The sequence below is a fragment of the Hippichthys cyanospilos genome, chromosome 15 (assembly GCF_059441005.1).
Source record: "Hippichthys cyanospilos isolate Australia breed blue-spotted pipefish chromosome 15, RoL_Hcya_1.0, whole genome shotgun sequence".
In the NCBI taxonomy this organism is placed as follows: Eukaryota; Metazoa; Chordata; class Actinopteri; order Syngnathiformes; family Syngnathidae; genus Hippichthys; species Hippichthys cyanospilos.
The window spans coordinates 19085679-19109909 of NC_142383.1; the positions used below are offsets into that span (position 1 = coordinate 19085679).

Below are 24231 nucleotides of genomic sequence, written 5' to 3' on the forward strand. Positions count from 1 at the left end.
AAACTTTTCTCAAGTAAAGATGTGTCACATGTTTCTCGGCGCTGCTGTCTTCTGACCCAGTCAAGCACACCGAGCATAGAAATATAACTGATAGAGCGCCAACTACAGCGGAAGTCAACAGGCGATGTAGTCTCCTCCCCATAGGTCTACGTTCGACGCTCACTCGACCTGTCATGTGACGCCAGCTGCTTACTTCCGGTACTAAATGTTAAAACAAAGTTGCGAGAAACTCTCAATAGAAGTTTGGCCGCGTCCAGTAAAAGTTCCGTAAAAGACGACACGAGTGGGCGCTCGGCGGCCAAATTGGGAATTTGCTTTGAGCTCGTATTTTCGGGGGGGTTTCCGTTGGCGACCAAGCTTGGAAGATGTCGACGACGGCTCTGTATAACGACCAAGGAGGAGCGGCGGAGCCTGCGGTGGAGGCTGGCCAGGAGAACTCCGCCGCCGGCGGCGGGACCGGGGCCGGGGCCGCCTTCGGACTCTTCAGCGCCGACTTTAAAAAGTGAGTCCATTCGATTGCACTCGTTGTTGTAGCCTCGCTTTGACTCGGGCCGTATGCCACGTTGACGCGATCTCGGCGGAGGCAGCGAGCTAACCGCTAGCTAGCTGCAAGTGATGACCGGTAGAGTCAAATGTCTGATTTAGCGACCCCTTTTTCGCGGAGCGTACGGCGCACTCACTCCCGCGAAAGGGCAATCTCCGCTATACACAGAAACCACATAGAGAAATGTGTTTGTGTGTTTTTGCGCAACACTTTAACTTTTAACCATTTCATAATACTTTTTGAAGTCTTCCTAGCGTTCCCAAGCATCCATAACAAGTTTGAAAGGGCACCGACTCAAGGGAGCCGCTTCAGATGATCATTACATGGAAGTAATTGTTTCGTCTCAGGATTCATAGCAGCGCGTACAAAAATCTCCACAGACATTTTTTCTGACCCTCTTTTAAATAATAAAATATATTAGTTGATTCATTTATTTTTAAGCACCTCGGCAACTGACGACAACAAATTCCGAAGTATTGCAAAAGTCAAATTTTCTCCCTGTAAATGAGGTCATTATTGCTGTAAACCTAAAGGTCCCAAAAAGTTCCATCAGGGGTGTCCGAACTCGGTCCTCGAAGCCGGCCGTCCCGCATCTTTTCCGAGTTTCAAGTGCTCAGGATCGTCATGAAGCTTCAAATGATCAAATTGCCGATGAGCTGACGGTTTGAATCGGGCGTGTTGGGAAAGAAACCTGCAAAACGTGCAGAACATAGGCGACTGACTGGCGCTTGCTAACTTCAGGCCTTAAAATGGGAATCATTCGAACCGGGTACGTCGGCGGGCGGCCATGTCAAACCCCAGTCAGCGTAAGGGCCCTCGGGGACGAAAGGGTTGGCCGGTAATTTGGATTTTATCCTTCCCGATATCCAAATGGACCTTGTGTTGGCGCTGTAGTTGAGAAACATGCAAATGAGAACGGGCGTCATGTCAGCCACTCTCCAGCAGAAGGCGGTGTTGTCTTCCTCAGATCGGAGCGGGGGCTTGGTCGGCTTTGGGGTCGCCTCACCTCCAGTTTCACCAGTCCACGTGACACATTTTCACATTTCAGTGTTGAAACGCCAAGAAAAATACAGATTCGTCTAAACATGTTTCAATAAATGCCTGGAGTAAGTAGTAAAACAATGTTGTTTTTTTTATTCTCTATGACGGAAATGGCTTGTGAGGAAACAGTAAGATTTTAGTCATCATTTTTGAAAACTATTCAACCGATTAATGATGTACTTTTTCTTTCCTAAAAATATCCATAATTTTGATTAATGAAGCTGATCCTTGACGATATTCACATGTAAAAATCCGGCCGGCCTCCCTACATATCAAATCAAGCAATTTGCCATCCTACCAGCAGGCGGCAATGTTTTCCACATCTTTGCATGACAAAAGCCTCCGCTTCTAATACATTGTTGACCTGATTCCTAATTTTATACAGCGCCAGCTCAATTGAAAAATCCAATTGGCAAAAAATTGGAATAAATTGGTTTGACATGACCGAAAATGATATTTTGACCGCTAATTGATTCAAATTAAAAGTAAACAATTAGCTTAGTTCTAAGTAGGCTTGATTTGTGTTTTCATTAGTCAGTCATAAGTGAGCTGTGTTACCCTGTGTGCCATTTGTTTGAATTATTTATTATTATTTGTAAGTATCAAGCCTCGTTTATATACTGCTTGTTTAAAAAAGGGTCAATAAATAGACATGTCCGAAGAGCCAATAAGATGTTTTAGGGGCCGACAGATGGGTCCAGGAGGCAAAGTCAAGCGGGTCACATGCGGCTGTCCCTTTCCTGACATTCTTGTTGTTATCGGCCGCGGCAAACGCGGCGCCAAGTAGCAGATAAGGCGGGCGGGAAAGCGCGCGGCCACGCCAGGTGACCGCGGGCCCATTGTTCCGGACGCACGCGCGCGCGCGCGGACGAGGCCGGCGACCGCGGAATGGACGCTCGCCTGCGGACGCTGCGCTCGGAGGCGGCCGTGGCCGTCAGGTCGGCCGCCGTGTCGGCCGAGCACCTGCAGCTGTCCTTCAAGGCCCGGCCCAGCCGGGAGGAACGCGTCCTCCTCACGCTCTCCCCTCGCCAGGCGCCCGCGGACGGGTACGGCGCCGTCTTCGGGACTTTTGCCGCCGCTTTCCCTCCTTTTGTCTCAAATGGGCCTTTTTCCTTTGGCAAAAGCAAGCACGTTTTTGTTTGGTGGAGAACTAAAACAAAAGTTTTTTTGCAGACATTTTTGCAAACATCTGAAATTCAGATTGTTTTCTGCTTTATTTCTTAAATCCAGCGATGGCAGTTTTACAGGTAGGTTATTTACAGAGACAAACAATTTTAATGATCTCAGCCACCCAAAATCACATCATCTTCAGAAAGGCTGAACAGAGTATTTGAGGCTGTAATTTATATATATCCTTGTTTGTCTTTAGAAAAACATGACACCCAAACACAGGGAAAAAATGTTTTGTTTTGTTTTTCCAGTTGCAGATGGTCTATGTATGCAGATTTTGAGATTTAGCCATTTTGCTTAAGAGCGTGCCGCCGTCACACTTTTTGGCCCAAAATTTCCTGCGCTGTTAACAAAGCTCCATTTGTGACAAGCGTGATTTTGGAATCTACGGATTGATTGTTTGGACACTGTGGGGAATGTGGAGCACAACGGACGTCAGTGTGCCGGCGCAGTCTTCGCCTTAACTCAGGAATGAGCTTCTCCAGCAAGAGAGTGACTGCTGACACTTGTTTTTTTTTTTTTTTTTGCTTGCGTGTCTCTTTCTTGACTTGAGTGTGGGACAGCCGCCCTTATCGCCCTTATTTAGGTTTCGCGCGTGAGCAGAAGGTGCTCACTTAACGCCCGCTCTTGTTTTGCGCCCTTCAGGAACGAAGACCTGAAAGAAATGCTGGAGAGCAGCAAGGAGTCGCTCAAACTGGAGGCCATGAAGCGGGTCGTCGGGGTGAGCGCACCCACCCACCCACACACACCTGAAGCATAAATCAATCAAAGGTTTACTAGAAACCAAAGGAGCTGGAGTACATGGGTCGTTCATGTTCTAATTCATTTGCTCTAAATTTGAAAAGCAAACCACTATTGGTGCCTCTAACCTATGTACAATACTTGCAGTCAGGCCAGAGTCAAAAGCATTGTCAAGTTACATTTGCCGGTAACCTTGTTAAACCCCGGGGGAAATGTTCACCCCGACTCGGGCTTTTTGACGATTTCGATGTGTGATAGCAAACAAAAATGACACCAGGAGGCTAAAATATTGCAGAAAAGAAAGTGAAAACATCCAGGATACCGGCTCTGCGGGACCGGAGTTCAATACCTTCACCCTACAGGAACAAACGCTTTTGTAGGGGCTCAGTTTACGGGGCGACATTGACCGTGTTTTCCCCGCAGCTGATCGCCAAAGGAAAAAACGCGTCGGAGCTGTTTCCCGCCGTGGTGAAGAACGTGGCGAGTAAGAACATCGAGGTAAGGCCGCAGCGTACTTTTCATGTGGAGGAATGCTAACACGTGATGAGCCAAATGGTGCTTGAGATTGTAAAAATTGGAGTGCTACTTGAAAGTGTGCCGCCACAAATAGACTAATGGACAAATAGACCTTTTAACTACATGACATAAGTTCATCTTCTCATGCTGGATTTGTGCGTGTGTCAGTTGAAGAAGCTGGTGTACGTGTACTTGGTGAGATACGCTGAAGAGCAGCAGGACCTGGCCTTGCTTTCCATCAGCACCTTCCAGCGAGCCCTCAAGGTATCTCCACGTCCGCTTTCGGCAACACTCTCAAGAGCCACAAGATGGCGTCCATGCCCCAGCCTTAGGAAAGTCCTACTTTTTTCTCCTAGACCTAGTGCGTGTTTCTCAAATAGCGGGGCAGGAGGCCATGCCGGGTTTGGCTAAGTGTATTTATTTCTTTATTTCACCGCTCAACAGGAGGCAAATTTGTGAGTAGGGTTGTGCCAAGTCATAATCCTAACGCGAATGCTCATTTTTCCATTGCGCAATACAGTTTAGCATTAAGATAGCAGAGCTGTTGTTCCCACAAAGAAAGAAAAAAAATCAAACTTTGTAATGGCGCTTTACCCCAGGACCCAAACCAGCTGATCCGGGCCAGCGCGCTGAGGGTATTGTCCAGCATTCGCGTCCCCATCATCGTCCCCATCATGATGCTGGCCATCAAGGAGGCCGCCGCCGACCTGTCGCCGTACGTCAGGAAGACTTCGGCCCACGCCATCCAGAAGCTTTACAGGTAGCCGGGGACACGGTCGAACTCTTGATCAGACCTTTTCACGTACGTTCGTATTTTGCATGGAAATGACATGTTGGCACCGGTCCAAAAACGAAAAAAAAAAAGTCCAGTCTTTCAGTTATGAGGTCTCCCGCAGAATGATGGAACAGGCGGAGCTTGTCACACGTCACTCGCCAAATGTTTTTGTGACTGCGTTTGATTTGTTCCCGTTCCTCCTCAGCCTCGATCCCGAGCAGAAGGAGCAGCTGATCGAGGTGATCGAGAAGCTCCTCAAGGACAAAAGCACGGTGAGTCGGGAGGGCGCCCCGCTCAAGTCTCTGCCGTGCCGTTTTTGCAACCCCGCCCCTCCTTGCCCCGTTAAAATCCACTTGCACGTAAAATACCAGAAACAAGTTCGTATCTTAGTCGCTAGCTAGCTCTAGCAAGCTACTGACCTACAGGTAGCTAGCTGCTAAGCCAATAATCAAGTGTGTCTTAATGGCTAACTGCTCTAGTTAGTATTTTAGTAGCTAGCTAGCTACTAAGCCATTTATCAACTTTGTATCTTAGTTGCTAGCAAGTCTTAGTATCTCAGTAGCTTGCTAGTCTAGTTAGTGTCTTTGTAGCAAGCTACATAACTGCCTTCATTCAAATCCAGCGAGCTAGGTATTGTTGGTTAAAAACAAGTGAGTATTTGCTTCATAATGTCAATTTCATCATTGGAAAAATCAACAAAAAAAGCAAAACTACTTTTGTCACTTTTTATATTCTGGAAACTAAGCAACATTCTGATCTCTATTGAATCTGTTTGTTTGAGCCTTTTTACATTTCATCGTCTCTTAAAAATATACGTTTATCGTAGCAGGCCCAAGACTAAACGGACGCTTAACGTGTTTGCCCATTATGTATTCATACCGGCCGTCGCTAGCTCTTACGCAAACAAACAAAGCGGCTCGGGCCAAGAGCGGGCGCGGGACGTCCAACCGGGCAGCAGATGTATAGCATATTTAGCCGCCGCCCGCTAACCAAGACGGATGACTTTTGCGCGCGCACTTGAGGCTGGCCGGGGGCGGAACGGCGGGATAAGTGCGAGCCGTCGTTGATTGATGGCCAAACCTCCTTGGTGAATATTTAACGGACGTCTTCTTATGCGCGCTTTCACAAGCGTCACCAGATGATGAGACGGTCCGCTCGCTACGCTCCGTCTGTTTGTTTGGAGAATCACAACATTAGTCAAGTCAAGCCCTCTTCATCTTGTGGAAAATTGCCAATATGGGGAGCGCGTCTATAATATTTATTCTATTCGTTGTTCATATGTATTTAATATGCAACAAGCAGAGCGGTGCTCCCAAATTCATTCTCGGCAGTCATATCAGAAGTGTCCAAACTACAGCCCGGGGGCCATTTGCGGCCCAACTTCCACATTTTTTTTTTTAATATGCTAAAAATACTTTTTGACATGGCCCACAATGCTATTTAAAAAATAATAACAAGAGCCTAATTTGGTTGTATACACTGTTAGCATACAGTTGTATACTGTAGTTGTGATGGGTAAATGAGGCCTCATGAACCACCTGTGATATGTATATTTCTATATTTATGGTGCTCTTGATTCAAAATAAAGCCTGGTACAATATGAATGCGTTAAATTTCTAATGCTTTCTTGAGCCAAGAGCGCCATCTAGAGGAGCAAAAAAACAAAAGTAAAAAGTGGTTCGTGAGGCTTCATTTATTGATCGGTAGTAAAGAGCGGGTAAATGAAGCCTCATGAACCACTAAGCCTAGTGCAATATAAATGCCATACATTTCTACTGCATCTTTGTGCCGTCCCGAGGAGTGAAAAAACAAAACTCAAAAGTGGTTCACGAGGCTTCATTTACTGATATAAATAAACACATTAAAAGAGCAAGCAATTGGGGGGGGGGGGGGGGGGGGGGGGGGCTGACATTTTCCTTTCCAAATGCGCCTGCTGCTTTAAATGGCTGTGACACACATTGGCAGGGGAGCACGAGGGGGGCTGTTTTAAAGACAAAACGGGACGACGTGATGACAGCGGCGACGGCCAAATTTGCGGCGCTGTTTTAACGTGATGGATCTATTATGTCGCCATTACAAGATAAATGATGGACCCCCTAACCCTCCGCGCTTCCCTTCCAATCCCGCCGCCAAATTGAAACCAGAGAAGGAAGGGGGGAAATAAAGCAGGGGGGGGGCATGATTAGGGGCTAGGTGGGAGAGTCATTAATTTAAGAAGGAGAGGGATAAAGGAGAGGATGGCCCGACCCCCCCCTGCAAGGAACCATCCATCAAAAAAAAAAGATGGCAGCGCCGTGATGACCCAGCACTCCCCGCCTTCTTGTCGACTTAATTAGAATTCATCGAGAAACGGATTGAAGGAAACACTCCGGGCCCCTCGTCTTCTTGGAGAAGAGCCATTTGCTCAGCCTGATTTTTCCCATGAGCATCTTGTCACAAAGCGGTGGCGGGTGGACCGCACGCCGACTGGGCTGTGGCCTTTACCTCGGCGCTTGAAAGTTCCCGCGCCGCTCGCCAGCACGCTGAAGAAAACGCACCCAACGGCGCGCATTGTTTATGGCTAAAACTGTCTTCAACTTTTACAATTTGTTTGACATCAATAGCCCTTTGGAACAGTTTTTGCAGCCGCTGATTCCAAAATAAAAGTGGCTAGGTGTTGACCTCCTGTCCTTGAGGGCCGGTATCTTTTAGGTTTTCTATCCCCAACACACCTGATTCAAATGCTGAGCGCATTAGCAAGCTCTGCAGGAGCTTGAAAATGGCCCTAATCATTGGAATCAGGTGCGTTTGAGAGCGTCGCTTCCAATATAAGCAGGATACCGGCCCTCCAGGACGATTTTTTTGCATTTTCACCCCTCTTTCAAGGCCAACAGAATATTTTGTGCGACAAGGGCGGTATCATATGAAAGATTGATTAGCATTAATTAATTTGAATTCCAAGTATATAATGCATGTGTAATGTAGTATGTGAGGCTTTTTTCCCCAACGCGAACAACACTGCCACCCAACGGTCACACTTCATCAGTGCAATATGAAAATATGCAAGTCAAGGGTGTCAGCAGAAGGTATTGGCCGAGATTTCTCGTCATCGGCACACAACGCCAGTATTTCGAAAGACCAGATTTCTCATCCACTGAAAGTTAACCGAGGTCGTATGTGTACATTTTTGTAAGAGAAATCATTCTCACCAATTGGACTTAATGAGTTCTATCGCCTTTCGATATTGAAGGCGGCGCTTGTAAGTCAATTGTGGAGTTGTTGTGTTTCTCAGGGAATCGCACATCAATTTGCTTTGATTTGGAGGAAAGCCGGGATTGATGCATTTTCTTCTGGCGCTTGTGAAAATTGAAAGTTTGTTTTTCCTCAGAATGATCCGCCGGCTGCAATCCATGTTGAACAAAGTTGTTGTTGTTTTTTTTTCTTTGTTTGTTTGTTGCTCGCGGGTCTTTTGGGGCAGCTGGTGGCGGGCAGCGTGGTGATGGCCTTCGAGGAGGTGTGCCCGGATCGCATCGACCTGATCCACAAGAACTACCGCAAGCTGTGCAACCTGCTGGTGGACGTGGAGGAGTGGGGCCAGGTGGTCATCATCTCCATGTTGACGCGCTACGCCCGCACGCAGTTCGCCAGCCCCTGGGAGGAGGTGTGTATTTTACAAAAGTGCAACCTGACTAGTTTCTCCCTTTTTGGGCGGGGTGCAACATCAGTTGTCTTCAATTTAGGAAAGCGCTCAATCGCTTTGTTTTTGCCGCCGCTAAACAAATGTCTCCTTTTTTGGAAGGCGCAACAATCAACCGGCTGTCTTCATTTTTTTGAAGGGGGGCGGGCGAAGAAGGAACCATCAACATTAACCTTTAACATCCGTGGACTAGCTTCACAAGGGGCAATCAAAATAGTGTTTTCTTTTTTGGGAACCGCAACATCAATACATTTACTTTTTGGGAGTGCAAAAGCTCAAAATAAAATGCCGTACGTAGCAATATCTTTTTATTTTTTATTTTGAAAAGTCCGTCAATTGTCTGACTTTAGGAAAGCAGAATCAATTGTTGTCATTTTGGACTCGTAGACTCTTGGGAAAGCAAAGCATCAATAGTTGACCTTTTTTACTTAGTTGTTTCAACAGAAGGTTTCAGGCCATGCCAATTTGCGTTTGTGACTCGCCACAATCTTCAGGGCGCCACCTTTGCGGAAAACGACGACAAGACCTTCTACGACTCGGACTCGGAGGAGAAAAAGGACCCGGCGGAAGCCAAAGCTTATGTGATGGACCCGGACCACCGACTGCTGCTCCGCAACACCAAGCCGCTGCTGCAGAGCCGCAACACGGCCGTGAGTTACCATCCTTTTTTTTTTTAGTGTCCCCGCTTGAGGTTGACTGCAGTGCAGGGGAAAAATAGGCCCATTAACGCAATTTCAACCCCAAAATGTTTGCTCAATTGATATTTTGTCAGCGCTAGCGTTTGTTAAATGCCATAACCAGCCTAACAGAAATGGCAATAGATGATTCTAGCAACAGTACATGCGACAGTCAAATAGAGAAGTAAGCGGAATGCTGGCGCCAATTCCGCGCAGAGACAAATACTCACTTGTCAGCGGCTGCCATTTTGTCTAAACGCAAAGCTACGCGGACAAAGCGGTAGCTGTCACAAGATGGCCGCCCGCGTGGAGAGCGCTTCTCCATCACGCGGCCGCCTCAAGGTCTCCTCGCCGTTTCCCGATCATTCAAAATGGGACACACGCCGCGGCCCGTGCTTCTCCATCTTCATCCGTGTCTTGGAGCGCACGGGTCGGGAAGCTGCCTCCTTTCAAAAAAAAAAAAGTTTTCTCAACGCCGGCGGCAAATGAGAAAGCCTTGCGAACTTTGTTTTATTCTTTATATAATCATATTATTTTACATTTCTATGTCTATATTTAATCCTTGGCGGGTTTGTCTGCTTATTCTTGTGCGTGTGTATGACTTCAGGTGGTGATGGCGGTGGCTCAGCTTTACTGGCACTTGGCACCCAAGCAGGAAGTGGGCGTGGTGACCAAGTCGCTTGTGCGCCTGCTGCGGAGCCACAGGTAAGCGGCGCTGGCGGCGCTCGCGGCGCGGCGCGGCTCGCCGGCCCGCCGCTGAACGTCCGTGTCCGCCGCCCTCCGCAGGGAGGTCCAGTACGTGGTTCTCCAGAACATCGCCACCATGTCCATTCAGAGCAAGGTGAGCGCCGGGCGAAGGCAGGCCGCCGCTTCCACCTTTTTGAATTTGCCCCTTTGCCACCCGAACAGGGCTTGTTTGAGCCCTTCATGAAGAGCTTCTACGTTCGATCCACGGACACCACGCACATCAAGACCCTCAAGGTACGCCGACCCCGCCGCCGGCGGATGTGGCGCGATCTGACGCCGACGCCTTTGCAGTTGGAGATCCTGACCAACCTGGCCAACGAGGCCAACATCTCCACCGTCCTGCGAGAGTTTCAGGTGCGTCCCGGCCGAGAGTTCTTCCGCCGCGCGGCTTTGCCCGACTTTGCCCGACCGACTCTTGTCGCCGCCGCAGACGTACGTCAAGAGCCAGGACAAGGACTTCGCGGCGGCCACCATCCAGGCCATCGGGAGGTGCGCCGCCAACATCGCCGAGGTGACCGACACCTGCCTCAACGGCCTGGTGCTGCTGCTCTCCAACAGAGATGGTAACCTGGGCCGATGCTTCCGCGACTCGCCGCTCGAATTTTCTTGACAATTTAGTCATTTTCGTCACTTATCCATCGGGCTTTTCAAGTCCTATCCGGAACCGGTTCCTAAGTTTGACCGACTTATCTGATAGTTTTGTTGCCATTCCCTTTAGCGCAGCTCCATCTAGTGGATGCATAGCGCCATCCCAGCCTCTACTGTAACTTCTATTCTATAGTCCCAATCTAGGAAAATAGTTTGATAATCGGGCGTCGGTCGAAGGTGCGTCTCACAGTGCGGAATTTGCGGTAATAACGTTGATGTAGCAAAAGGATGGGCGAGTGGTAAAAGTCTGGTCCCGAGAGGCGGACGTGAAAAAGGGGCGTTTGCCTTGGCAGAAAGCGTGGTGGCCGAGAGCGTGGTGGTCATCCGCAAGCTGCTGCTGACCCAGCCCGCCCAGCACAGCGACATCATCAAGCACATGGCCAAGCTCTTTGACAAAATCACGGTGAGATTCGGCCGCCGGCCCCGCCGCGGGATGGGCTAAGCTAAGGGGGATCCCGCGCAGGTGCCCATGGCCCGGGCCAGCATCCTGTGGCTGATGGGCGAGTACTGCGAGCGCGTGCCCAAGATAGCGCCCGACGTGCTGCGCAAGATCGCCAAGAGCTTCACCGCCGAGGAGGACATCGTCAAGCTGCAGGCCGTCAACCTGGCGGCCAAGCTCTACCTCACCAACTCCAAGCAGGTGCCGACAAGCCGCCCCTCCGCCGTCGGCCGCGCTGTCGTTAGCCGGTTGACGACGACCCCCTCCCCCCAGACCAAGCTGCTGACCCAGTACGTCCTCAACCTGGGCAAGTACGACCAGAACTACGACATCCGGGATCGCACCCGCTTCATCCGCCAGCTGATCGTGCCCGGCGACAAGGGCGGCGCCCTCAACAAGTACGCCCGCCGCATCCTTTTGGCGCCCAAGCCCGCCCCCGCGCTCCAGTCCGCCTTCAGAGGTACCCGCCTTACGCGCGCCGCTCGGCTCGTCCGCCGCCCCTTTTGGAAGCAGCCTTTTCCTTGTCTACCTGTCAGATCGAGATCGCTTCCAACTGGGAACGCTTTCTCACAGCCTCAACGGCAAAGCCGCCGGCTACCACGAGCTGTCCGACTGGCCCGCCGTGGCGCCCGACCAATCCGTCAGAAACGTGGAGGTCGTCGAGCCGGTGAGCCGGCCGAAAAAACGAGTTCTCTATAATTCCTGTCTTCCATGGTACCTTCACCTTTAAATTACATTCTTAGCAAGTGTTTGTTAAATTTGACACACGGATTACATTGCGTATATATTTTAAGGGCAGCAATGGCTTTGTAACTCCGGGCTGTGTGTTGAGACCGGTAGCATATCTGTCAGGATACGCGTCTCTCTCTGCTCTCCTCGCAAGTAAAAGCTACTTGTCCTCCTTCCGGTTTGTTGTTTATGAAATGCTCTAGGTTGCGTGAAGCCAACATTTCCCTTTGCCACCTTCAGGTGAGGGAGTGGGCGCCGCTCGTCGGGAAGGCCAAGCCTTCCCCATCGGATGACAAGTTCTACTCGGATGAGGACGGAGATGACAAGGACGACGCGTCTGACAGCAGCGGCGGCGGCGGCAGCGGCAGCAGTGAAGGTCAGCGTCACAACTCTTCTTACGGCACATCATAGAGCAGACGCTCTTGTCATATGCTCTTCAACTAAGTCGTATTAAATATGCGCCGCAGAGTCCGGAAGCGACAGCGAGGAAGAGGACGAAAGCAGCGGCGGGTCCGACGAGAGCTCCCCCGATTCCGGGAAAAGTTCCGGCCAATCGGAAAAGAGCTCGGACGAATCGGCGAGGGGGAAGAAGAAGAAGGCGACCGCAAAGAAAAAGCCCAAGAAAGCTCAGGCAGAGAAACGCGAGCAAAGCGCGGCCGACAGGTACTCCGGCAGCCGAAGTGGGGGGGCATGGGGGGGACATGTTTTAAGGCTGTCAAAACCGCTCGCAATACACTTTTCTGTGATGGGAATTTCCTCACATTTGTCTTTCGTTTAAACACCCCCAAAGGCTTCTCATCACCGCCTAAGTTAGAGAGCCGTTTAGCGTCAGTCACAGTTGCCCTCATTAATTTAACGGGCAAAGGTAGCGAGGGGGCGGAGTAAACACTCGTTATGGGGACAAATTGAGGAGACGTGGAGCCCGCTCCGAAGAAACGCAACTTGCCCATCGCATCCATCGTTGCGTTTTCGTGATCGGGAAAACCATTCAATTTGACATCAAATTGACATTTTTTTAATCAAATTGCATCCAAAAACCGTCAAGGGTTTCTGGATTTAGCACGTAAAATCTTTGACAAATCTTTTTTTTTGGGGGGGGGCGGGGTTATTATCCTCTGCAAAGTCATTGCTCAAATATAACACCAAAATATTCAAGCGTTTAAGTTTGTGATCTTTTACTTTTCAGCGACTCCGATGAAAGCAGCGACGAGCCCATGGCGGAAGGGAGCGCCTCGTCGCCCCAAACCTCCTCGTCGGAGTCCTCGTCGGACTCCGACTCCGACTCGGAATCGGAATCGGAATCGGGCCCTTCCGCGGAGCAACAGAGGAAGCGCCGCGTCAAGTCCAAAAGCGAGGTAGCGCTGGTTCTCTCACTCTGTCTATCGCTCTCTCTCTAGCTACCTGTCCATCTCTGTCTTGCTCTCTCTCTCTTTCTGTCTTTATCTCTCGTTCTCTCTCTCTCTTTCTGTTTGTCTCTTTCTCTCTGTCTCTCTATCTACCTAGCTAGCAACTATTGCTCTCTTTCTCGAGCTATCTCGCGATTGCTCTCTCTCTCTAGCTATCTCTCGCCCGTTCACTCGCTTTCTCTCTCCCTCCCTCCCTGCATTCCATAGTTAATTTCAGTAGTTAATTCAAATCCATCAATCAACTATATTTTGCGCTCTTACTTCCTTTGCTAGCTTGAGTCTCTTCAAATGTGTTGTAGATGGAAAGCACGCCCAAGAAGGAAGAAATGTCCTTGCTGGATCTTGATGACTGTGAGTGAACTATGCAAGTTTTTCCCTTTTCGTTTTTTGAAGTGAACGCCAGATGCTGAAAAAAAGCTTTTCGGTCAGGCCCACCACGAGACGAGCTAAAGATCTGCCAATGAGAAATCGACTGTTGTTGGAACTTGCTTCAAAGCCTTTGGTGTGAAGCCAAGCTCCTCCGCTAGCGAAAGGAAGAAAATGCACAAATGATACTCTGAAACTGTACTCTGAAACCGTACTCTGAAATTGTGCGCGCACCTCATGGGCGGCCTTTGTTTGCTTTGTCAGTTTTGCCAGCGGCGCCCACCGCCACCGGCGCCGACAAGCCCCCGCAGCTGTCCTCCGCCTTGCTGTCCGACCTGGAAGGACTTTCGCTCTCCGGCGTCGGGGCCGCCGTGCCGGTGAGCCCGCGTTTTCTTTGCGCATTTTTATCCGTGCGGCTTCACACCCCGTGACTTAAGCCTGCTTTTGTCAACATGCCTCCCTCTCTCCCTCTCTCTCTCTGCATCCATCCATCCATCCCACATTGATCAAAATTTGCCGAGCAGGTACTTTCCACATAAAAATGAGCGATTCTCCGAGCGCCACTTGTGTGTTAACGTCCGCGCGATCATGCGCAAAATGTGTGCGTTTATTCGCGCGCGTTAGCTCACTACGCAAAGCGTCAGGCAGCACTTCTTCCACGCCGGCGAAATGAGCTCGTCCTTTCCGTCGGCGGCGTATTGACCTTTTGCGCCGCCTTCTATTTATGGCCCGTCAGGATGGCGCCCGTCTCCCCCGCACCCTTGAACTCCATTTGGCCGGGCGGGCCTTCCTCCCGCTCGCCGCGGCGGGCCGTCTGTCCGTCCGTCGTTCCCCCGTGGCGGGTACGCGATGTCCGACCTTTCCCGCCGCCTCTGTGTACTTTGTATCCCGTCCGCGGCTCCCGGGAGGGAGGAAAATGCCCAGATCCGTCTTCCTTTTCCCCGCCGTCAGCTCGTGTGTATTTTGCGCCCGCCTCTAAGTCGGCCCGTCGGGAGCCAAACTCGGGCGTATTTTGTCTAGGGCTCGTTTGAATTTTCACGTGCGATTCAGACCTTTAAAAACGCGTTTCCCGCTCGGTGGCGCTGAAGGCGGTAGTCGGCGCCGCATTCCGGTGCTTCCGCGCACTGGCGAATCATCCGCCTCAGAAATCATGGCAAATTTCCCCCATTAGCATTCATCTCGTTTCAAAGGGACGAGCGGTATCGGCTCTCGCTATCGCTGAGTATTGAAGGCTAAATTCTTATGCTGGTGTCAGTCAGAAGAAAAGTGGTCTCTAACAAAAAGTGGTCTGCACACCCCTATTCACCTACCAGCTCTTTCGAATAGGACATATGCGTGTTTTTTTCATTTGTTTTTAACCAGGGGCGGCCCACTAACGGGTTGAATTTGGCCCCGAGATGATTTCGTTAAGTATAAAAATGAGCCGAAGTTTTTCAATAAATGAATAAGTTGATGTGTTTTAACGTTAATATTTTAGGATTAATAGTGACGTTGTACTATTATGGACAGTATTGAAAAGGAAAAATGAATCCTAAGTTGTTGTTTTACCGTTCTATAAATATATACCAAGATTTTTTTGGTAATAGATTTTCCTCTATGCAAGCCGCAGCCCCCTGCAGTCAGGCCACGGGCCCCCTTGGACCCCCCCCCCACTTTGACAACCACTGGTATATTCAAACGGCAAGTTTGCCGGCGTCAAAGGCAGCGTCGCGGTCTGTTTACAATTTATCGACGCGAACACGCCCGCCCGCCCGCCCGCCCGCCCCCACTCTGCATGATTGACAGTCGCCACTCCAAATGCAGATTACAGAAAGCATAAACACGCGATGCGCTCGCGAGCTTTTCCAATGCGCCGGCGGGCCGGCCCCCGGTGCCATTTCTATTTGAGTCTCGGCCGAGCGCTCGCCTCCTTTTCCACCGCGGCCGCGTGCTTATCAAAGGCGTTTAGATGAACCGTCTTTGACCCGCGCCCTCTCTGGCGTTCCCCGGCCGGCCCCTAATAACATTTTGACATTGGGATCTCCCGCCGCCGATAGTGTTTCGTTCATAATTAGCCGGCCCGGGCGGGAAATTGAACCGTCAGCGACATTTGACCCCATCGCGCCCAGAAGAGGGCCATCATAATTTGTTCATTTGCTGTCCGTCGGGCCGACCGCTCCTCCCGCCGACTCGCAATTAGACCTCTCGCCGCCGCTCAAACGGGGGAAAAAAAAAAAGTGCAAATAGCTCGCGGGCTGACTTTGAGAAACGTCTTCCCGCGTTTTTTTTTAACTTGTTTTCCTTCGCGATGAACATGCGGCTGCGCCCCGAGATCGGTCATCCATCAAAATTGTCGACATGTAATTTAACGGCCGACCGTTTGTTATAAAAGCTTTGTTTCCTCTCTAAACTTTTGCCTTCTCAAACGAAAAAATGGATACGAGCGCAGCCTAGCTTACTAACAACTATTGTCAAGTCTTTCAAAATACTTACGTCGCGTGCCGATGACGAGAAATCTCGTCAAGTTCGTTCAGCCGACGCCCTGGACGGCTTGATTTTAACATCAAGCCGATTGAGCTCTGTAGTGATGAATTGTGACCGTTGGCTGGCAGTGTTGCTCACCTTGGGAAAGAAAGCCATACATACTACACACGCATTACATACGTGGAATTCTAAGCAAGGGATGGAAATCAATATTTCATATGATGGCGCCCATGTTTGCGTAGCACACAATTTTCCCTCGAAAATCGTCTGGCACTCGAGGGGTTGCCTTTTCAGACAAAACTTGGCACGGAAAGAGATCGTCGTAAAACATTTCAAGTTTTTCGTGTGCTGAAAAAAATTCAGCTCGTATTTATACTTGACTAAATCACCTCGCTGGCCCAATTCAACCTGCTTGTGGGCCATGACCGGCCCGCGGGCCTTATGTTTGACACCCCCGGTCAGAAAAGAAAACAAATCGTGCAAATGTACTCGTCCGATTCGACGCAATACTTATCGATCTGCTTTCATAGAGGACTTGTGCATCGTTTTGAAGCCGGACGATTTTAGGTCTGTAAAACCACGAGCAAAAATATCCACTAATTCAGCGGGCGCTCGCCAGGCGGGAGTCCTTGACGCCGCCCCAATAACAATCTCCTCAACACGCTGTAAAAGGTGAGCGAGCAAACATCAGTTACGCCGGCAAATTTACGGGGCCGCTTTCAAACGCGCGCGTGTCAATAAAGATTTGGCCGGGCGCGCGGGAAGCCGGCCGCCTGCGCCGTTTGACGCGGCGGACGCTTAACGTCCTCTCCTGCGGGCCGGAACGCCTCAAGTGTAAATAAAGGCAACAAGAGGGATGTAACCTTGACTTCCTTGTCAGTCCCCCCCCCCCCCACGCACCGCCACGCCACGCGCTGTCTGTCCGCCATCAGGAAAGAGAGGTGACAAGGAGTAAAGGCGTTGATTGAGAGGCTCTATTACGCGTCAAGTTAAAGCGAGGCGGCGTGATGGATGAGGCCCGCCGACAGTCACCTTCAGAGCGCCGGCCGGCCATCCGGCGAGGCGAGGCGAGGCGAGGCGAGGATGCGCTTCCGACGCGCGCCGCCGTGGCAAATGACCTGAAAATCCCGCTGACATATCCGAAAGGGGCTAACGTAGCCTCGCGCGCATGACGGCCCATTTACAAGAAAAGGGATGAGATTTAGATCGAAAATCCATTTCCGGGATCGGCGGGGAGAAAAAAAGCAAGGGGATCGGCGTGCCCTCGAGGAGGAGAAACTTCCAGGCCTAATTGTCCCCCTCGGTGCGCGGGGATGACAATTAATGGAGGGGAGGCGCAAAGACCTTGGCGGCAACCGCAAGGAAATAAATGTTTCTCGCTTGCCGCCGGGTGACTTCATTGAAGCCCGTTTCTCAGCAAATGACCTCCTCTTGCGCCGTTCGTCAGCGCAAACGGACGGCTAACGCTAAGCAATACTTCCTCGAGTCGCGTCTGCGCAAATGGTTTATGTAGTCCATGTACATTTACCCTAATAGTCATGTTAATCTTTACAGCGTCAAAAAAAGAAGACATCTTTTTAAAGTTAGATAAATATATAGCATGATTTTTTTGCTCCGGCCCACTCGGGAATAGATTTTCCTCCATGCCGGTTCTGGCCCGCAAACGGGATGAGAACGATCAATTCCCAAAATATGGGACAGCCATTAAATATATAAATGTATTCAAATAATGAATGCAATAAATAAATATATACACATAGCCTAGTAAAGACCCTTTTTTTGCTGCTTTCATTTATTGTTTTTGAACCCCTTGAACACACACTTCAACTTGCTTTTGTTGGCTTCTAGGTGTGACGCTTGTCAATATTATTATTATTATAAAAAAGTTTATTTGGAAACAAGGTTTGGAAAACGCTGCGGAGAAAATATGAAGCGGTTTCAGTTCAGGGGAGAAACATCAACACAAAATCTATCCTCATGGGGACTGTCAAAATTGAACAGGAAGTCAGCCATTTTGGCTTGAAGTGAAAACAAATCACTACTTCATGCCAGGTGAATGCATTAAAAGAAAGAAAGAGCCCAAAATTGCCTGGACATCACGTGACAAATCCTGAAAAAGCAGGAGGTGAGGGAAAATCGAAAAAAAAAAGAAAGAACGCCGTATTGACGTGCATAGCCATAAAAGTGCTCTTAAAGTAATGAAGAGGTAAGAAGCGCAGAGCGGCGCTTGTCACTCTTCGCGCCCTCCGCCTAATTACCATTTCCTGCCGGTGAAAGGCTAAAAGCTCCTTTTTGGACAAAAGCAAAGCGGCGGCGCCTCTTTCAATTCATCGCCCTTCCATTCAAGTGGCGACGCGGTCCATTCCCAGCGGCGGCCGAGGACTTTCCTTAATTGGCCCCGGGCTTTCTCCGCGTTATTTGCTGTCCGCTCGCCCCTTTTGTCGCTTTTATCGTTTGCTTTCTTCCCAGGCGACGAGCCCGTGGTCGGGGACGGCCAAAAGCTACGAGCTGCTTCACCACATGAGCGGCAAGGGCCTGTCGGCGAGGTACCAATTCCCCCGGGAGCCCCGCCCGCACGGGCCCGACGCCGTGGCCGTGCGGCTCACGCTCAGCAACCGCTGCGAGCGCCCCCTAGAGGACATCCGCCTGGACCGGCCCGGCCCCGCCGCCCTCCGCGTTCGCCCCTTCGACCCCGTCGGTGAGCACCGGTCCTTCTCCGCTTCCCGCGCCGAGCCCGCCGTCATTTGGAAGGGCGTGTGCGCCCGTCGGCTTCCGCTCCGTCGCCCGCAAGCCGGCCACGTTTTTTTTTTTTTTTTTTCCTCCGCAGAGCGCTTGGAACCCCGGGCCTCCGTCAGCGTTTCCGTGGGCATCGACTTCAACGACTCCACGCAGGCGGCCAACTTCCACCTGTGGTAAACGAAAACCCCAACGAGCGACGCCAAATACCTTCCCGTTCCGCCCTCATATCGCCCGACTCGCTTCCACGCGTGTTTTTCTTTAGAAATATTGGCCGAGCGGTGCGGCGGCGCTCCAGATCCTCCCCTTTTTTTCTTTTGGAATTCGGCCGCGCTGAGAAGGTCGCGGTCGTTTGCGAGCACGAAATGTGAGCGACGCCACATCCGTTTAGGAATGGCTTAGCGAGCAGTCGGCGGCATGGCTGCGATGGGCGCGTAGGAGGGGACGGAAACCTTCGAAATGCGCCGCGAGCGCGGTTAAAAGCTACTTGCTGAAACCGCTGCCCCCCGGAGGACTGGAGCGCAACATTCTCCCGCCCTTTGAAAGTCGAGCGCTCGCGGTTTTTCAATTGAATGCGTGTTTTTGTGCTTGCGCAGCACCAAAGAGGATCGCTTCGCCGTTTTCATCCAGCCCGCCGCGGGCGAACTGCTGACGCCCTGCGGCCTCTCCGAGGCCGACTTCTGCAAAGAGCAAAGTGAGCTGGGCGCGCCCAAGCGACGGACAAATGAAAATGGCCAGGCGCGGCCCCTCTGAACACCTTCCCGCCGACAGGTCAACTCCGCGGCATGAACGAGACCTCGGCAGACCTGGCCGGAGCCCCGACGGACGTGGCCGAGCGAGTCCTGGCGGCGGCCAACGTGGGCGCCGTGCCCTCCTCGGACCCCCGTCTGCACAGGTGGCCGACCGCGTCGCGGCATCGTGCTTCTCCGCGTGTGTGTGTGTGTGTGTGTTTTGAGATCGTTTTACCCCTTTCACATGATTTACATGCATGACAACACATTTCAAACCTTTTTCAAAAACTTTTCCTTAACTAACTGTGTCGTAGTGAGTTAAGGAGCTTCATTAAGACCAAATTAGTGCTTTGCCGCCTTCTCGTGGGATCTCGGGGCCAAAGCGCGATTTTTTTTTTTTTTTTGGAGTCTTGTATTGAAGTGTGTTGAGGAGCTTCATTTGGGCAAAAGTAGTACTTTGCTGCCATCTTGTGGCATCTCTGTTCCTAAGGCCTGTGTTGGAAAGAGTTTGGTGCAGCGTTGGAGGCAAAGATCTTCCACCGTTTGAAAACGATTGCGTCGCATGATTTGTGTGTTTCCGTACAAAGGAAGAAACACGTTGAACTGCGTTGCGATCAGAGGTGTTTTTCGCGTCGGCCAGCAGGGGGCAGCACCGCTTCTCCCAGCGCCGATTGAGGGTGGGGGGAGGGGCTTGTTAACGTGTTGGGGGGCTGCTAGCTCCAAATTGATTGCTGCGAGGGAGGATGGCAATAAATCAAGCAGGAAAGCAAATGTAGAAAAGGCTGCTCTTGTTTGTGTCTAAACAAGCGGAATAATATAAATGCGCTCCATTTTTCAGTCCGTTTGAAGGCAAATGTGATGGAGTGCCACCCGGCCCGCAATCCCCCCCCCACCCTTTCCTTAGAAAAACACAATTCAATTAGACCTTAACCCTTTACACGCCACTTGTGTCCACTGTTTTTTCCAATCCACGCAGTGTAAATATGGCGTAAAAAAATGTCAATCCAAAAAAAATATATATATATATATGTATGTATATATGCATTGTTGAAATGTGATTTCTTGCTTTCTTTTGTTAAAACGTAGTTTGCTTTCCCTTAAAAATTTGAAGGACAAAACAACCAAATGCCCCAAATTTCTTGGCCGGGCAAATTCGGAGGCTCGGCTGCCGGGTTGCCCGCCCGTCTAAAGGGGAGGCGGATGCCCGCCCCTCCCCGCCCTGCCCCGCCCCGCCCCGCCCCGCCGATCGATGACAACGCCGGTCCGGCCCGGTCTTTGCAATCAGCGCGCCGTACGGGCCTGAGAGCGCGGCGAGTGCGCCGGAATACCAATGAGGCGTTTAGCGCCCGGTCACATGACCGCCGCCTCCCCCGTCTGCGCCATTCAAACTTCCACGTGTCCTCAAGTAGCTCCTCGCAATAAAGACCCCCAAAATACGCTCGTTGCAATCTTACCCCATGCCGTAGCGTGTACGATAAATGAAATATTTCAATCTCCGATCAGCAGCTAGCACCACCTGATGATGTTCAGTGATGTCAACAGAATTGAGCAATAAGGTGCTTTGTGTTCAATGCATTCGCTCTTAATTTGAAAAGAAAATAGTTTGACAGTGATTAAAATATGAAATTCAATTTGCTGATACATACAGAAACCCCTCTCAATCATGTCTACAGTATGTGTGTGTGTGTGTGTGTGTGTGTGTAAATGTACTCTTGTTGGATCAATTGAGGGTGTCTCCCGCCTACTGCCCGAAGCCAGCTGGGATAGGCACCAGCAAGCATGCGACCTGCGTGAGGACGGGCGAGCGGCTGTAGAAAATGTTCCATTTCATTTGCGCTTAATTTGAAAGGACTAAAAGCACCGTTGTCGATGTTGTTGGGATCGGTTGAACTTTTTGAGGAAATGTTTGCTTTTTCAAAAATTTGAGAGCACCCCTGCCATTTTGATGGCTCCCCATCCCAAGCCCAGAAACCGCCCCCATCTGCAGTTGAGTAAATAAAGCGTCCAGTGCTTGCGGGAGGCGGGCCAACAAGCCGAGGTTTCTTTGTGAAATCCATTAGCGGCGAGCCGCCTTCCTTCCCGGCGACTCTTTGAATGAGGGCTGGGGGAGACGCGCGGCGCTCGCTCGCTCGCTCGCTCGCTCGCACGCGCTAATCGGGCCGGCCCGTCTCTCGACGGGCCCAAGTGGGCGTCCGCCTTTGTGGGGCCTAAATGGAGGCAGATGGCCCCCTTGTCGGGAGCATTTCCATGGAGATTGCCGCCTGGGAATTCCGGGGGGCCGGGCGGGCGCACTCGGCGCAGTCCATCAAATGAGTTTTCAAGTTGAGCCTCTGGGGCCGGCGGGCGCCGCGCTGCCGCCATCCCGCACCCTAACCCCAAATACGAGCGCATCTCATTTCATTCAGAAAGCTGGTCAACTCGTCAAAAGCTCCATTTAAGAGTTCTAAAAAGACAGTATTAGAAAAATGCAAAAGATGATGTAGAAACTGAGTAAGCGCTTGTATAAAAGTTTGTCACAAAATATACAGTATATGTGCATGAATGTGTGATTTCTGCTTGGGTTGGTGACGCGGGAATTTTTTTTTGTCTGGGTCTCCCGCGGCAGGTTTGCGGGTCGCACGGTGAGCAGCCGGGTCCTGGTTCTGGTGCTGGTGGACCTGAGGGAGGAGGCGGGCCGCGGCAAGCTGACGGTCCACAGCGACAAGAGCGTGCTGGCGTCCGTGCTGCTGCGCGAGCTGAAGCGGGCCCTCGGCCAGGCCTAGGACCCCGCCGGGTCCCGCGCCCGCCCGGCCCTCGCGCTTTTGGGGGGAAAACACAAAACAAAACACTGCGCGTAAAAGTGTCAAGCCGCGTCATCCGAGCTTCTTCTTTCCGCATCGCTGTCGACTTTGGGCCGGGGGGCAACTGTGAACCCCGCTTCCTTTTTGTGCTCCTCTCCATCGAAACGTACAAAAAAAGGAGGCTAAATCATACAAGTGCATTCCGGATGCCATCCCTTTCTATACAAAACCTCAATTAGGTGCAAATGACTTGTCATCGAAGGAAATACAAACGAAAATGCTAGCGAGCTAGATCGCGCGCTAAAATGAGCTAACGTGAGCCGCGCTCACAAGTTGTTACATCAACAAAGGCGCTCGTTTTGTTCAAATTGTCACGCTTACGACTTACGCGCACCGGTGCTTCCCCACTACACGCTGTAATACCAACAGCGGCCAGAGGCGGCGCCGAAAAAAACATCAAGACAACACGAGCGCGAATCAATCGAGCGTTCAAGGATAAACTCAAACCAATTCGGAAAGGGCCTTATTTGGGGTGCGGCCCTTGGGGGCCCGGTCTCCGGCGGCCACTGTCGCCGTCAACAAAAGCGTGATGTGACGCCGCTCGCAACTTTTTGCGGGAAGCGTGAATCTCGGCACCCCGACAATGTACGAACGGATGTGATTTTTTTCCCCCTCTTTTTAAACAAGCTACGGAAAGTTACATCCGTACACAAAGTCACATGTTGCGTAGCTTAATCGTCCACGCCGCTCAAAGCGTTAGGACCCAGCTAGCAGAGCGCAACGGGAGTGCAAAGGGACGGGACCGTGGCCCACAAGCATTTTTTTTTTTTTTTTTTTTTTGCAAAGCTAAACGACGTCTGTGATTTCGGATGGGTGCGCAGCCGCTCATCTGAATGCTAATTGCTCTCGCACGCCCACGCCGTGACCTTCAATTAACCTACGGCCAACCCCACCATTTTTTTTTCTTTTTTCTTTTCAAAGGGCCCTTTTGTGGAGCAGCCGGCTTGAAGGCAAGGCGGAGGGGATTACATGGATGGACTCCCCGTCGAGACGATTAGCACGCTAGTTAGCATGTGAAAAGGCCGCGCACATGTGGCCGAACGCGCGCGGGGGATCAGGAGCGTCATCTCGTCCTAATCGCTCCGTAATCCTGTTAAACAAACGGCAGCGGGCCGGGCCGGGCCGGGCCGGGCCGGGCCGCTCCCGGGTCGCTTCCTGGCTTGCCGCTAACGTTTCGCGCTAACGTTTCGCTCTCCGCGTCCGAATTCCGAACGATGCCGCAAAGATGAACCTTTGCATGTGTGTTAGTGCCACACCAATCATCCATTTGTTGGACGTGCTTCAAGTTAGCGCTCGGCCTTTACTATTTTTTTTTTTAAGGTGATTTTTAGCAAAATAGACTTTCAATAATGATGAATTAATTAGATGTACGTAAAGATAAGAAACCCTTTTGGGATCGACTCATGCATACAACAATAAATTGCAGAAATAAGTGCAGAAATTTGACTTTGTGTTCATTTTCTTGTCATATAGAATAGAATACTTGATAATAGCTTATGATATTGCTGCCGTACAACCAAATATGGAACGCTGCCCAATTCGTGTATATTAAATAAATATAACCAATAATTAGAATAAATTATAAAAAAAATATAGATATAAATCCATTGTAGAATCAATAATAATAGAATAGAATTATTGTCATGATATTGCTGCTCCATTTACTGCATGTAAAATAACTGAACAACAGAGTAGAATAAATCAATTTACTGGTAAAATATGAACGTAAATAAATATAGAATAAATAATGATAGCTAAAATAATATAAACAGTAGAATAGAACAGTCTCAGAGTATTTACGACGTATTTGTCTTTTAGTATTCTTATTGATATGCATGCTGTTCATGTTGAACTAAGACATGAAGCTAAAATGTTGAAGTTTATCAGAGCGGTTGAACGGGATCATCTTAGGTTGTTTTAACATTTCAAAAATTGAAATTGACTCACTTTTTTAGGTAGGCAATTTTTTTAAATTAAAAAAAAACA

The 24231-nt window shown here is 50.3% G+C and overlaps 1 protein-coding gene across 2 annotated transcripts; it reads left to right on the top strand.

Moving 5' to 3' along the window:
- The first annotated feature begins 181 nt into the window (after window positions 1-181).
- Window positions 182-23691, top strand: ap3b1a (adaptor related protein complex 3 subunit beta 1a). Of its 2 annotated transcripts, none has more exons than XM_088435100.1 (27): window positions 182-502; window positions 3401-3476; window positions 3920-3994; window positions 4181-4276; window positions 4612-4772; window positions 4993-5059; window positions 8245-8427; window positions 8958-9113; window positions 9748-9845; window positions 9927-9981; window positions 10050-10121; window positions 10179-10241; window positions 10318-10450; window positions 10829-10938; window positions 10999-11175; window positions 11248-11434; window positions 11511-11641; window positions 11944-12079; window positions 12171-12366; window positions 12890-13058; window positions 13409-13460; window positions 13740-13852; window positions 18408-18636; window positions 18766-18850; window positions 19271-19368; window positions 19446-19569; window positions 22011-23691. In XM_088435100.1, exons 1-27 carry the CDS (start codon window positions 366-368, stop codon window positions 22165-22167), a joined length of 3336 nt encoding a protein of 1111 aa, XP_088291226.1. In that variant the 5' UTR covers window positions 182-365; the 3' UTR covers window positions 22168-23691. The 2 variants fall into 2 exon arrangements, with proteins under 2 accessions (XP_088291226.1, XP_088291225.1); XM_088435099.1 differs by lacking the exon at window positions 182-502 and adding an exon at window positions 2376-2631.
- The last annotated feature ends 540 nt before the right edge of the window (window positions 23692-24231 follow it).